Source organism: Schistocerca nitens, chromosome 5 (genome assembly GCF_023898315.1).
Source record: "Schistocerca nitens isolate TAMUIC-IGC-003100 chromosome 5, iqSchNite1.1, whole genome shotgun sequence".
NCBI classification, from domain to species: Eukaryota; Metazoa; Arthropoda; class Insecta; order Orthoptera; family Acrididae; genus Schistocerca; species Schistocerca nitens.
Genome location: NC_064618.1, coordinates 810,463,601 through 810,479,192, shown reverse-complemented (window position 1 = coordinate 810,479,192; position 15,592 = coordinate 810,463,601). Strand labels below are relative to the sequence as shown.

Genomic DNA, 15,592 nt, shown 5'->3' with positions numbered 1-15,592 from the left:
ATACCCCCTGCCATGCACTTCAGAGATTTACAGAGTTTGGATGTAGATGTTGGTGACCAGAACTAAAATTTAGGACATACGCCTTTTTAATGGCACTATTGGGAAAACCAGACCAACCAGCACCCGCCAGTTTCCGTGTCCACTCTTTTCCAGTCTGCACTTGTACTTCGTCTCTAATGGTGTCGTCGTCGGCGGGACGTTGAGCCCTTGTTTTCCTTCTTCCTTCCTTCACAATATGGCACGAATACACTCGTAACGTATTCCTCCGTCCACGGGTAATGTCTAGAGTAAAGTTTTACCTATGTTTCTTTGAAATGTCATTAATACGAGCTCCCAACTGATTATGTAAATTCCAAACACACAATTCCTGTTGATTACGTCATCCTGTGGCTGTAGATTGTCCAAGGTTACTGATTCATGCATCTATTTTACATTTGACTTAACCTTAACTGTATAAATAACAAACAAAACATTCGAGTAACGGCAGTGTATCATTTTTCACTACGAAAAGAAAACAAGTGAAATTCACTGAAATAACACACATAATCAATTTTGGCATCTTAATACTAGGCAAAAGCAGTACAACACCAGCCTGTAAATGTGACAATTGTAGCTATCAAAGCGCCTGTCTGCTACACCCGTCCAACTTGTGGCAAGGCTTTAACTATCTTCGCTGAGACCGTGAGAGTATTTATTCTGTAGCTAGTGACGTCCTTCCCATGGCATCAAAGAAGCGCTACGTCATAATTACGACCTGTCTTATTGTTGTTGTTCTAGTCTTCAGTCCGAAGACTGGTTTGATGCAGCTCCCATGCTACTCTGACCTGTGCAAACCTCATCTCCGAATAACTATTTCAACTTATAGCCTTATGAATCTGCTTCTGTATTCATCCCTTGGCCTCCCTCTACGCTTGCCACCCCCCACGCTTCCCTCCAGTACTAAACTGATGATGCCTTGATGTCTCAGAATGAATCCTGTCAACCGATCCCTTCTTCTAGTTACGTTGAGCCATAACTTATTTTCTTCCCAATTCTGTTCAGTACCTCCTCATTAGTTACGTGATCTACCCTTCTAAAATTCAGCATTTTTCTGTGGCACCACATTTCAAATGCTTCTATTCTCTTCTTCTCTAAATTGTTTATCGTCCATGTTTAACTTACAAACTATCAGAAAAGACTTCCTGACATTTAAATCCATGTTTGATGTTAAGAAATTTCTCTTCTTCAGAAAAGCTTTTCTTGTCATCACTAGTCTACATTTTATATCCTCTCTACCTTAGTCATCATCAGTTATTTTGCTTCCCAAATAACAAAGCACATCTACTACTTTCAGTGTTGCATGTCCTAATGTAATTCCTTCAGCATCACCTGATTTAATTCGGCTACTTTCATTACCCTCGTTCTGCTCGTGTTGATGTTCATCTTATATCCCGCTTTCAAGACACTGTCCATTCTCTTCAATTGCTCTTTCAAGTCCTTTTCTTTCTCTGACTGAATTAAAATGTCTTCGGTAAACCTCAAAGTTTTTAGTTCTTCTCCCTGGACTTTAATTTCTACTCCAAATTTTTCGTTTGTTTCCTTTACTCCTCGCTCAATGTACAGATTGAATAGCATTGGCGATAGGTTACAACCCCATCTCACTCCCTTCTCAACCATTGCTTACCTTTCATGACCCTCGACTACTATAACTGCTATCTGGTTTCTGTACAAGCTGTAAATGGCCTCTATTTTATCCTGCTGCCTTTAGAATTTCAAAGAGTGTGTTCCCGTCAACCTTGTCAAAAGCTTTCTCTAAGTCTACAGATGCTAAACGTAGGTTTGCCTTTCCTTAATCTATGTTCAAAGCGATGTCGTAGGGTCTGTATTACATCACGTGTTCCTACATTTCTCCGGAGTCGAAACTGATCTTCCCCGAATCGGCTTCTACCAATTTTTCCATTCTTCTGTAGAAAATTCATGTTAGTATTTTGCAACCACGACTTATTAAAATGATAGTTCGGTAATATTCATACCTGTCAGCACCTACTTTCTTTGGAATTGGAATTACTATGTTCTTCTTGATGATCGAGGGTATTTCACCGGTGTCATACCTCTTGCATATCACATGGAAGAGTGTTGTCATGGCTGGCTCTCCCAGGGCTATCATTAGTTCTGACGGAATGTCGTGTAATGTCGGGGCCTTGTTTCGACTTAGGTCTTTCAGTGCTCTGTCAAATTCTTCTCGCAGTATCATATCTCCCATCTCATTTTCACCTACGTCCTCTTGCATTTCTATAATACTGCCCTCAGGTACATCTCCTTGAGTCATATAACTTTCACATAATTTTAAGTTATGCTGTTAGCTAAATATATGGATAACACAGTACATTTAAATGGCTTTCGGAATCGCTCACAAATTACCGGTTTTGTTTGCATGTAAATGGTGTTTACAATGTATCGATTGAACCGGGTTCAAAGTGGAATGGAAGGCCTATTAAAACAAAAACAAAATTACTAGGAGAAACGCCAAAATAAAAGTTAAACAGAATGTTATCGTGGTGTATATCAGAAACAATTCAGATTGATCAGAGGATTACGAAACGGAAATTGGATTTTGTATTGGCAAAGTAGTACGAGAGTTATCGATGTATCTTTATCCACTTTATAATTAATTAACAGTAATTATAACGTCTCTTAAATAAAACTAGTTATCAGACTCGAGGTATTTTGACCTAGTGTTTCGATTGCATTACCTCAATTGCTTTAAAAGCTTTTTGTAAAATAGTGTCAAAATTAAGATGAGTAGTGCTCTCGTATCAAGCAATGCAGGATTAATTGATGATAGCCATCGCCCACAAAACCAGTTACGTCACTGCGAATAAAAGGTGGCTTTGGTTTCGAATACATGTTAGTAAAGCTAGAGATAATTTCTGAAAGAAAAACCAGATACCAAACTTGAAGACAGCTGATAAAGTAATTACAAGTAAAAGGTAATTTTTTAACGATTTTCGCCGTTCCTCAGTTGTTTCTATATTCTTTTGGTGTAATCTTAACGAACGACCAAATCCAAGTAAGTAACAATTCGTTGACCATGCTGGCCACTAAAACAACAAAAAACAGAGGATATATAACGTACCCAGACTGAATAATAAATAAAAAAGTCATCTGCTTGTGTGTACAAGCAGATGCACACACACACACACACACACACACACACACACACAAACAACAACAACAACAACAACAAAATAATATCAAACTACATACAGACGGCGCAGCACGAACAAAAGACGAACGAGAAATACATAGCGACAGTTGGTAACACGACATACAATTAAGAAGCCAAACCGAAACACAGTGATCGATGAAGCGTGGTGCCGAACCGAAATGAGTTCGTAAAACGCAGTAACTCTGACATCCTGGATATGCTCACCATGTAAGTACAACTCCAGGACGGTACATATGCACTAACACAAAATCGGAAATCGTAAACAGATGCAAATATCAATTAAGTATCACGAAACTCGCGCTGAAAAAAGCTGTTCCTCGCCTAAAAAAGGAAAAACTGAATGTAATAACATTATTATGTAACGCAAGTACAGACTGCATTATAGCCCACTGAAGTTGCTTCACAAATAAAAAGAAGTGAAATGCGTATGTCGAATAAAAAGAGCTTTTCATTTAGTTGCATTAGATGAAGCACATGCCAAGAACAAGTAAAACGTTCGATACGGAAAAGGCATATCATTTTAAGCAAATTTTATGTAGTGGCCGAAAGTGTCTGTTACATCAGAATCAACCTTTGTTTCCTACAATTGCAGGTTACTTTAAAAAACAGTTTTTGTCTGAATTACTCGATAGGATTACATCGAGTGATCACAGTAGATTTGACGAGATTTATGAGAAGAGCGATGAGTTCAGTAGAATTACATCACAATATTGCCAACGCAATACACACGTCTTCTGCAGAGGATACATGGAGGAAAAATTTACATAATTTTAACCAATTCTGAAGGCCTCTGCCTTATCTTGGGTTAGGTCAGTTTCAGCAGAAGACACTGTCCCGTGGCGGCGTGGACACGGTTCTGGCGGGTTCCATACGAAAGGGCCGTCCCGGTTTGGAGCGTCGTTTCCAGCAGACGGGAGCCAGGTGCTCCAGCGGAGGCTGTGATGTAACACTTTCACTAGAGCCGAGACGAGCTCAGACTGGAGAGCTTTCTCCAGCACGGTCGCTTTCCCACTGCGGCCGGAAGTCCTCCGCATCCGGAACGTGCGGCACTGTCCAGCGCCGTCTGACCTCTACGTCACAGGCGACGGGACTTCACAGAATGGGTTACCAGAACACGAGGCCGAGCTGGCATGTTCTCGGCCCCGTAACAGAGACGGTGTCGATATCAATGGAGTTCTTGATTTCGCAATGTTTGTACGTGATGTACAATAGCGTAAGTCAAGCAAAAACTTGGGCTTCGTAATGGTTTTGTTTGTACGTCGTTTGTCAAGCAGTGGCTGTGTTCGTGATTCTATAGCTACATCTGCACTCCGGCCTTCACCTTAAGGTGTGTAGCGGAGGGTACTTCTGGTACCGTATCAGTTTCCCTTTCCTGTTCCATCCGCGAACAATACGTCGGAGGAACAATTGTTGCACTGGCAAGCCTCCGCATGATCCTGGATTTCTCTGATTTTACTATCACTTCGCGAGACGCGTTATGTGAAACGAACTGATGTGTTACTTGACTTCGAACTTGGGTATTCGTAATTTTAACAATAATTTGCCATTGTAATTGCATGAGCAGCATTGTAGCGCTGACTCCATGAATCTCTACAAAGAATGACATTCTGAAGAGTTAGAACAACATAGCTTCATACGCAGCCAAAGATGTGAATGGGAGTAGAAGGAAATGCTGCTGAGTGCGAAATTACGAGTCGTCACAATACCAAATATGAGAAGCATCGGAACATGATATAGGCTGACCATATAGAGTAAAACGTATAATTACTCAAATAGTTGAAATACAGAGCAGACAGCCGGCCGGTGTGGCCGAGCGGTTCTAGGCGCTTCAGTCTGGAACCGCACGACCGCTACGGTCGCAGGTTCGAATCCTGCCTCGGGCATGGATGTGTGTGATGTCTTTAGGTTGGTTAGGTTTAATTAGTTCTAAGTTCTAGGGGACTTATGACCTCAGCAGTTGAGTCCCATTGTGCTCAGAGCCATTTGAACAGAGCAGACAGATACACTATACGGACGCCTGTTAGTGTGCCCATCCTTCGCCTTCAAGACGGTTTCAGCTCTGCTGGAGACACTTACAGTGAGGTGCCTCAATTGCAATGAAAAAATGGCAACACATTCTTCCTCAAGAGCAGAAACCAGACAAGATAGCGAAGTAATTAGACGTTGGGTCTGGGGAGAAGTCGACGTCGTAGCTCATGCCAAAGGTGTTCCACTGGCTTCAGGTCGGGGCTATGGGGACGCCAGTCCGTGTCAAGGGTGTGACTGTCCATAACCCATTGCCTCACAGATGCTGTTTTATGACAGGGTGGACTGTCACTGATATTGATAGTCATCGTATCCAGGCTGCTCCTCTATCTTACGCAGTATACAATGCTGTAAAATGTATCCTTATCCTTCCACATTTAGAGTTTTCTTAAACGCGATAAGGGAACTACACAGTAAAGGCGGAAAACACCCCCATACGGTAACACATCCTCATTCGTACTGCACTGCTGGCACTACACTTGATGGCAAGTAACGTGCTCGAGGCATTCGCCAAACGCAAACCCTTCCGTCGGGTTGCCACAAGGTGTAGAGTGATTCCTCAGTCAAAATCACTCGTGTCAAGACATCCACCCTTTACATAAGCTCTTAGCATCACTTGGCATGTGTGGGTTATGAGAAGCTGTTGGACCACCGTACTCCATCCTTTTTAAGTCAATACGCACAATCACTGCGCTAGCTGGACGTTGGAACTCACAAGTTGCTTTCTTGCGATTTTTAGCAACCACCCTCCATGATGCTCGACGGTCCCTGGCGGTCGGTACACGAGGTCTGCCTGTCTTATTTTAGCTGTGGTTGCCACTTGACAAGCCCTACACCAGCATTCGACTTGAGCAGCTTTAGAAGGGCTGAAATGTCCCTCATGGACTTGTAACTCAGGTGACATCAAATGACTAATCCAAGTTCGAAGTCACTGACATGTCCTGACCGACCCATTCTCCTGTTACTGCTTCTGTGCTGACAACATAATATTCCCCGCGTCCTTTTGCAATGGTGGCTCTAAATTACTTAGGAGTGTCTGGATACTTTTCATCAGATAGTATAAAGGAGATGTACACTGAAGCGCCAAAGAAACTGGTATAGGCATGCGTATTCAAATACAGAGGTATGTAAACACGCAGAATAGGGCGTTGTGGTCGGCGAAGAGATTGAAGAGACATGTGATGAGATAAAAGAAATTGTTCATATAGTTAAAGGAGATGGGTGACTGGAACTCGATAGTTGGAAAAGGAAGAGAAGGGAAAATAGTACGTGAATATGGTCTCAGGGAAACGAATGAAAGAGGAAACCGCCTGATACAATTTTGCGCAGAGCGTAATTTAATCATCGGTAATACATCGTTTAAGATCCATAAAAGACAAACCAGTGACGATTCGTGGTGCCCTTCTTCGTATACCTTCAATATTCCCTTTCAGTTCTATTTTGTATGGGATCCGAAACTTATCCTTTTTCTTGTGCCTTTGTCCCGCATTAGAGAGTTTATGGGGTGCCCGGATTGATCTCTGTCCCAAGATAACATGTTTCATCCTCCTCACTGAAGAAGCCGAATACCCAGTCACAAATTTCATTGGATATCCCATGTGATCGTACTTTGGTCAGTGAATGCTGGTGCGGTGCTGAGTTAATTCTTTTGGGAACGCAAGAAAAACTGTATTCACCTGACTTACCGCATTCCATGACTTTCAGGGTATCACGTGACCAGAACGCAAGTTGGGTTTCACATGTCCGATTCTTTCCGAATCTGAGCTGGTTGGCATGGAAGAAGTCATGCTGTTCGAGATACCTTATTCTGTTTTAGCTCAGACCATGTTCTAAGGCTTTGCAAGAGAGATGTCATAACAAACATAAAATATCGTTGGTAAAGCCGAACCGAATATTACCCCTTCAAAGACTACTCTATCCAAAGTAAATACTCCAATGCCTCTGCAAAAAGAGGTCAACGATAGTAAGAAAATTCAAAGAATCAGAAACAACAGGAAGAAGCTCCTTTGGAAGTAAGTTCCTCAATTTAGACTCCTGCAAAGAAAAGAAAAATAATTTTAAAAAAGCGCCATCAAAGTGGACAGAAAAAAGAAAAATGGGACATGAATAGAAAATACAGTACTGGAAAAGAAGGAATCAGAGGAATCGAAGTTGTTATCTGATCTTAGTTGGTCAATGCACAGTTTGAAGGAATATTTGAGAACTTCGTCTTAGAACCACCAGAAGGTGTTATAGTGTGTGTTTGCTAACATGCAAGCAATTTCGTACAAAGTCTCGAATTAATACTGCATCAAGTTAAAGGAAGGCTTCTTGGTATCAGATACATAATTATTTAATAGTTGCATTATTTATCATGTAATTATACACTGTAGAGCCAAAGAACTGGTACACCTGCGTAACATCGTGTAGGGCCCCCGCGAGCACGCAGAAGTGCCGAAACACGACGAGGCATGGATTCAACTAATGTCTGAATTAGTGATGGAGGGAATCGACACCATGAATCCTGCAGGGCTGTCCAGAAATCCGTAATAGTACGAGAGGGAGCAGATCTCTTCTGAATAGCACGCTGCAAGGCATTCGAGATTTGGTCAATAATGTTCGTTTCTGGGGAGTTTGGTGGCCAGTGGAAGTGTTTAAACTCAGAAGCGTGTTCCTGGAACCATTCTGGACGTGTGGGGTGTCGCGTTGTTCTGCTGGAATTGTCCAAGTCCGTCGGAACGCACAATGGACATGCACGGATGCAGGTGATAACACAGGATGCTTACGTACGTTTCACCTGACAGAGTCGTATCTAGACGTATCAGGGGTCTCATATCACAACAACGGCACACGCCCCACACCGTTACAGAGCCTCCACCAGCTTGAATAGTCCCCTGCTGATATGCAGGGTCCATGGATTCATGAGGTTGTCCCCATACCCGTACACGTCCATCCACTCGATACAATTTGAAAAGAGACTCGTCCGACAAGACAACATGTTTCCAGTCATCAACAGTCCAATGTCGGTGTTACGGGCCCAGGCGAGGCGTAAAGCTTTGTGTCATGCAGTCTTCAAGGGTAGACGACGATGCTTCCTTGAACGGTTCGCACGCTGGCACTTGTTGATGGCCCAGCATCGAAATCTGCAGTAATTTGCGGAAGGGTTGCAATTCTGTCACGTAGAAGGATTCTCTGCAGTTGTCGTTGGTCCTGTTCTTGCAGGATTATTTTCCGGCCGCAGAGATGTCAGAGATTTGATGTTTTACCGGATTGTGTGTGTGTGAAATCTTATGGGTCTTAACTGCTAAGATCATCAGTCCCTAAGCTTACACACTACTTAACCTAAATTATGCTAAGGACAAACACACACACCCATGCCCGAGGGAGGACTCGAACCTCCGCCAGGATCAGCCGTTTACCGGATTACTGATATTCACGGTACACTCGTGAGATGGTCGTACGGGAAAATGCCCACTTCATCGCCACTTTCAGACTCACCTAAATCTTGAGAACCTACCATTGCAACAGCAGTAACCGATCTAACAACTGCGCCAGACACTTGTATTATATAGGTCAGGGGCGGGCAAGAATTCTGCACGTGTGCGGTGCACATGCACGTGTGCAGTTGACAGGTGTTCTGCGTGCACACAGGGGCAAGCTGGCCACCCGCTTCTCTCCCCTTCCCACCATACCGTGTCTCCGCTTCTTCCTCTGTAATGCGTTTTGTTTCCTGGCCTGCTTTATTGAATGAAGGAATAAGGGTAGTAGGAGTGCTTGAAAGTAATCATCGTTTGAAAGAGTACCTATTACCGACGATACGTTTTATTTAATTATCACAGGTGGAGTTTACAATACGTTTAATGTCTGGAACAAAATTTCTACATACAGACAAACGCAAACAGTTACGCAAATTTTCATTACTGATGTTTGCTCTTAACCGAGACTTATTAATTTTCATAACAGAAAAAAATCTCTCACAAACGTATGTCGAGCCAAACATTGACATTATCTTCGCGGCTTCACGATGGAGACGAGGAAACTTGCTGTGGAAAGTCGTGATAAAAATCTATCACACGTCTTGCCAGAAGGAACCTGTCTCTCAGACGAGAATTACGCTGTAGACCTATTAATTCCATTTGCAAACTGGGATGAATATCATCTACAGAAACAGCAGATTGTCTCGAGAACTATTCAAAACCTTGGGATAAGTAAGATATATCCCAAATCGCTTGAGAAATTCCTCTTTTATTGCACTAAGAACGGCAACATACTGAAATTTATTATAATGGCGTTCAATATCAAACTTCCGCTGACCAGCGAGAATACTGTCACATATTATACATTTCCAATTTTCACGTTTTTGCACAGAGAAAAAATGATTCTCCCATTCCTTTTTAAAAGATAGCAAATCTCCAATTCTCCGTTTCCTTGATTCACTCTGCATTTTCCGGTTACTGAAATTCACTACGTAGTGGTCGCTTCGCTTCAACGTCCGCATCTTAGCCTGGAACTACACTGCGGCAACCTGCCGGCTGTCGCCAGTGCTCCGTTCGACGATTGCACGCGAGCAGCACACGTGCAGCGCTGTGTGCTCATGAGCCGCGTGCAACGTTTGCCCGCCCCTGATATAGGCGTTGCCGGCCGCAGTGCCGTATTCTGCCTATTTACGTATCCCTGTAATTGAATACACATGTCTATACCAGTTTCTTTGGCGCTTCAGTGTATGTGCATCTATTGTCTTACATATCTTTCAGCCCCCCCCCCCCCCCCCACTTCTTGTCCTGTCCTGGATGCAAGCAAGGATTCGGTTGGAAAGGGTGACATAAAGCCATTGTATCCTCTCCTGAGGCATTCCAGCAGACAACTGTTTTAACTCAGCCTTGATGGCCTGGATACTAACACTGCTACTGATTTGACGTCCTAGCTGGCTGCATACATATTCTATCGAGGACAGATCTGGGAATACTGCTGTCCACAGAATTACCTCAACTTCACGTAGACAGTTCGTAGAGATGGTGCCTTGTTTGGACGAGCATTGTCCTGTTGAGAAACGGCACCACTATAATGTTGCATCAGAGGTAACACATAAGGACGCAGGATGTCAGTGACGTATCGTTGTGCTGTCAGAGGCCACTCAGTCACTACCAGCCGTGACCTGAAGTCATACCTGGTGACTTCCCACACCATGACGCCAGGCATGAGACCGCTTGGAAGAACGGGACCTCTCCCCAGGGGCCGGCCGGAGTGGCCGTGCGGTTCTAGGCGCTACAGTCTGGAGCCGAGCGACCGCTCCGGTCGCGGGTTCGAATCCTGCCTCGGGCATGGATGTGTGTGATGTCCTTAGGTTAGTTAGGTTTAATTAGTTCTAAGTTCTAGGCGACTGATGACCTCAGAAGTTAAGTCGCATAGTGCTCAGAGCCATATGAACCATTCTTCTTCCCAGGGGGTGCCATACTGACCGAAGATGGTCGTCCGGGGTAGCGCAGAACCACGATTCATCGCTGAAGCCATTCCATGCTTCCCGATGACAGCACCAAGCCAAGCGCAGCCGTTTGTGTTGCGTTGTTAACGGCAGTTCCTAGGCCGGCTGCCGCCAGTCTCCGACCAATGGTGTACATGAGACAGAATGTCGCAAGGGATTCATTATTTGTTCTAAGATGGCAGGCACATATGTGAAAGGGTTACGATGTGACTGGTGCACAATATGACGATCCTCCCCTGTGGTGGACAGACGGGGTCGACAGTACCCATGGCGACGAGTATGCCTGCTATCACATTCCCAGCCGGTCCAATGTCGGGCCACTGTCACATCTGAATGTCCCACAAGTCCCGATATTGCATGATTCGACCAGCCAGCCAAATGCAGACTCACAACGAGACCCTTTTCAAACATTGTCAGGTGCTGATAAGGCTGTCTCACACGCGTATGTGACATGTCCTTGTCATTCACAGCTACCGCTCAACGTACGCGCTGTTCACGCCCCTTGTACCATTTACCAGGTCTGTTAGCAGCACCACAAACGAACATCACTAATGCACTTCGGTGGGCGTTCTACCTGTCACAGAGAATTGCAACTTTAATTATTTACATGCCGGCCGATGGTGTGTACATGAACGAAGTTGCATTGACATCCGGATACTTGATATTTTTTTGTCAGGCAGAATACATGGAAGCTTTGTGCCACCGTTTTCTTAAAAATTAAAAAATAATTGACAGTAATGTCCATTTTATTTATATTACACTACTGGCAATTAAAATTGCTACACCAAGAACAAATGCAGATGATAAACGGGTATTCATTGGACAAATATATTACACTAGGACTGACATGTGATTACATTTTCGCGCAATTTGGGTGCATAGATCCTGAAACATCAGTACCCAGAACAACCACCTCTGGCCGTAATAACGGCCTTGATACGCCGGGGCATTGAGTCAAACAGAGCTTGGATGGCGTGTACAGGTACAGCTGCCCATGCAGCTTCAACACGATACCACAGTTCATCAACAGTACTGACTGGCGTATTGTGACGAGCCAGCTGCTCGGCCACCATTGACCAGACGTTTTCAATTGGTGAGAGATCTGGAGAATGTGCTGGCACGGGCAGCAGTCGAACGTTTTCTGTATCCAGAAAGGCCGTACAGGACCTGCAACGTGCGGTCGTGCATTATCCTGCTGAAATGTAAGGTTTCGCAGGCATCGAACGAAGGGTAGAGCCACGGGTCGTAACACATCTGAAATGTAACGTCCACTGTTCAAAGTGGCGTCAATGCGAACAAGAGGTGACCGAGACGTGTAACCAGTGGCACCCCTTACCGTCACGCCGGGTGATACGCCAGTATGGCGATGACGAATACACGCTTCCAATGTGCGTTCACCGCGATGTCGCCAAACACGGATGTGACCATCATGATGCTGTAAACAGAACCTGGATTCATCCGAAAAAAAAGGCATTTTGCCATTCGTGCACCCAGGTTCGTCGTTGAGTACTCCATCGCAGGCGCTCCTGTCTGTGATGCAGCGTCGAGGGTAACCGCAGCCACGGTCTCTGAGCTGATAGTCCATGCTGCTGCAAACGTCTTTCAATTGCTCGAGCAGATGGTCCTTGTCTTGCAAACGTCCCCATCTGTTGACTCAGGGATCGAGACGTGGCTGCACTATCCGTTACAGGCATGCGGATAAGATGCCTGTCATCTCGATTGCTAGTGATACGAGGCTTTTGGGATCCAGCACGGCGTTCCGTATTACCCTCCTGAACCCACCGATTCCATATTCTGCTAACAGTCATTGGACTTGGACCAACGCGAGCAGCAATGTCGCGATACGATAAACCGCAATCGCGATAGACTACAATCCGACCTTTATCAAAGTCGGAAACGTGATGGTACGCATTTCTCCTCCTCACACGAGGCATCACAACAACCTTTCACCAGGCAACGCCGGTCAACTGCTGTTTGTGTATGAGAAATCGGTTGGAAACTTTCCACATGTCAGCACGTTGTAGGTGTCGGCACCGGCGCCAACCTTGTGTGAATGCTCTGAAAAGCTAATCATTTTGCATATCACAGCATCTTCTTCCTGTCTGTTAAATTTCGCGTCTGTAGCACGTCATCTTCGCGGTGTAGCAATTTTAATGGCTAGTAGGGTAATGCCCTACCTTACTTTGTTGATATTCGCACGTTAATATTGGCCATGTACTTTAACCAATTGTGCACTATCCGCATGGAACCTAAGTTGTGACCGTAAGCCGTTAAAAAGTGACCGAATGGAGCATGACTTGATCTGCGTTTTGGAGGTATTAGGATCAAATCGGCGTCCGGCCATCGGTTTCCGCTGTTCCCTAAATCGATTAACGCGAATACTGAGATGGTTGTTTTGCGAGGCGAACGGCAGGTTTTGTTCCCCTTGCTTGTCCCGGCCCCGCGCGTGTTCCGTCTGTCGTGTCCCTGCTGCCGAAGGGACTGAAGCCGCGAGGAGCGGCCGAGCGGTCTAGGGAGCGCCATGTCACGGATGGCGTGGCCCCACGGGACGTTCGAGTTCCTCCCTCGGGCATGGGTGTATGTGTTGTTCTTAGCATTAGTTAGTTTAACTAGTGTGTAAGTCTAGAGACCGATGACCTCAGCAGTTTGGTCCCTTTGGAATTCACACAAATTTAAACATTTTTTTGAAGGTACTCAAGACACCAGTCTTAATTTCCTCTTCCATCAGAAGACGAACAGGAAAAGCTCGATACCAGTCACAGGCTCAAAAAGTAAAGTTGTTTTAACTGTTGCGACTGGCTGCCTTTAGACGAACATAACCAGACAAGTACCTGTCAAACTCCTGATTTTTTTAAATAATCAAATTTCATGAATAAAACAACTCCGTTATAGAAAATTTTTCACATATTTCATTTTTTATGAGGGCATATCTCAGGAACTATGTGTCCTAGAATGATGTAATTTTGCAGGTATTTTCAGTAGTATATGTGGATACTGTCTGTGAAATGTGTTGTTAATATAGTTAGTAATAAAAAAGTAACAAATTAAGACGTCATGTGTGACACTGAAGTTTCACGGTATGAAAATCGAAAATGTAGTAAGTGACAAACTTTTTTTTTCCTTTCATCATTTGTTGGCGGGTGACAGTGAGAAAAAATTTTCATAGCGGATTGAAGTTGTGTATTAAGCGTGATGGACTCATTCTCAAATACTGGATGAATGAAATCCGGGTAATTTGCATCTCGTGAACTACGCTGCCTCAAGATATAGACACATTTTCTAGCTATGGTCTCTGACTTATTGTGTTAACGTAGGATCGTGAGAAATTTGGAAATTGGTGCCTGTAACAATTTAAACTCTAGGATTCACGCCTGCCTGGCGTCTTCAGACATCGGCACAGGCTAAGCAGCTAATTGCTGGCCACACGAGTTTTTCCGGAGGGCCGGAGAGCCTGCCGTGGCGTGACGCACGTGAGCACCACGCGAAGGCCGTTCCTGGAGGAGGCGCTGTTCCCTGCTGGAGAAAGCGGCCCCCGCCGCCAACCTCGCGGCTCAGCTTCCGGTCTCTGCGGCCGGAGCCGCCGCGCTTTGACGCTGCTTTCGTGCGTTTTGCAGCTTACGAGTTCTGCCACGGAGCCGCCTCCTAGCTCAGTTGCGTTACAACCAGTGGTTCTACGCGCCTGATCTGCAGGTTTACTTATACGCCTGTGTTCGAATACTCGTCCGCTCAAATACGAGGCGTGTTTTTTTAAGTAAGTACCGTTTTGACACTAAAAGAAAGACGCGCTAAGCTATCTTAATACTTTTATTTTTACATGAAAGCCTGTATCTTAATCAACTTTTCTACATAATTTCAGTCAATAATGAGGCACTTGTCATAACGTTGTACCTCTAACATTCTGCGTGGTGTCTGTTTGTTCTATATCGTGTCTCCCTACCACTTTCGCGCAACGACGCTCTGAGCGTGTTTTTTAGGGAATTGACTAATTTGAACCTGGGACCTGTTGCTGGTAAGGAGACGCCAGACCACACATGACATGTAGAGTTCAGAAGAGTCCAGTGAGACTAGCGATGATATAACCAAATACTTAATGATTTCAACGTTAGCTCCACTGCACTCCCTGTAAAAGAATCTTAATACTAACTAAATTTAGTGGAAGGGGTTCAAGGCTTTCCTATTTTTAGTTAGCTGGTAAAATAACGTCGAAAAAGCAGTTAAGTTTACCATTGGAAATTTTATTCTACTCACAAAACATTGTTTATGAATTGCACTATTGATAAAAGGAAATGTTTTAATACAGGATGGTAAAAACCAGCTGCGTTCAACAAAAATGTGAACGAATATTCCCTGAAAGGGTTTCCAAGTTCTACAATCACATCTATAATCTAGGTTTAAATTAAGTTTCACAAAAGAGAAAACTATCAAAATAGTCTACAGTGACCCTCAATTATCTTTAATTACTTATCTAACTTGTCGTAAATTACAGTGGCTGATGTGGCTTCTCAATAACTATATAACAGAAAAATCATCGCATTTCAGATTTCTACTTCAAGTGGCAAATGTGAACACCATGAGCTTCAATCGACGATCGACACTAGTATTACACAAAAAGGGGGTGTAACAGATGAGACTTCTGCAGTTCTGAGTGAAGCTTTACGCGCTGTTATGCGGCATCGGGTGCGTTCATTACCTTGTCGGTGTTCCTCAGGGGGCGGCGGACAGCACAGCTCCGCTCACCTCCCCGTCTCGGAAGCAACTCTCCCCTAACTTCTCCTTACTACAATTTACCGAAGTTGGTTTAAAAAAAAACTATCTGGCTGTGTTTTCATCTGACCAATCAGGGTCTCAATGTTAACCTTAAGCTCCGCCTACAAAAATTCTGACTATCCAATGAGAAA

The 15,592-nt window shown here is 44.2% G+C and overlaps 1 protein-coding gene across 1 annotated transcript in view; it reads left to right on the top strand.

The window, feature by feature from the left end:
* The first annotated feature begins 3,327 nt into the window (after positions 1–3,327).
* The window catches only part of LOC126259757 (probable cytochrome P450 303a1), a 148,076-nt gene continuing 135,811 nt past the window's right edge, over positions 3,328–15,592 (top strand). The window contains exon 1 of the mRNA XM_049956749.1: positions 3,328–3,415. Coding sequence (XP_049812706.1) covers positions 3,405–3,415 — 11 coding nt within the window. The 5' untranslated portion in view covers positions 3,328–3,404. The remainder of the gene's footprint in view (positions 3,416–15,592) is intronic.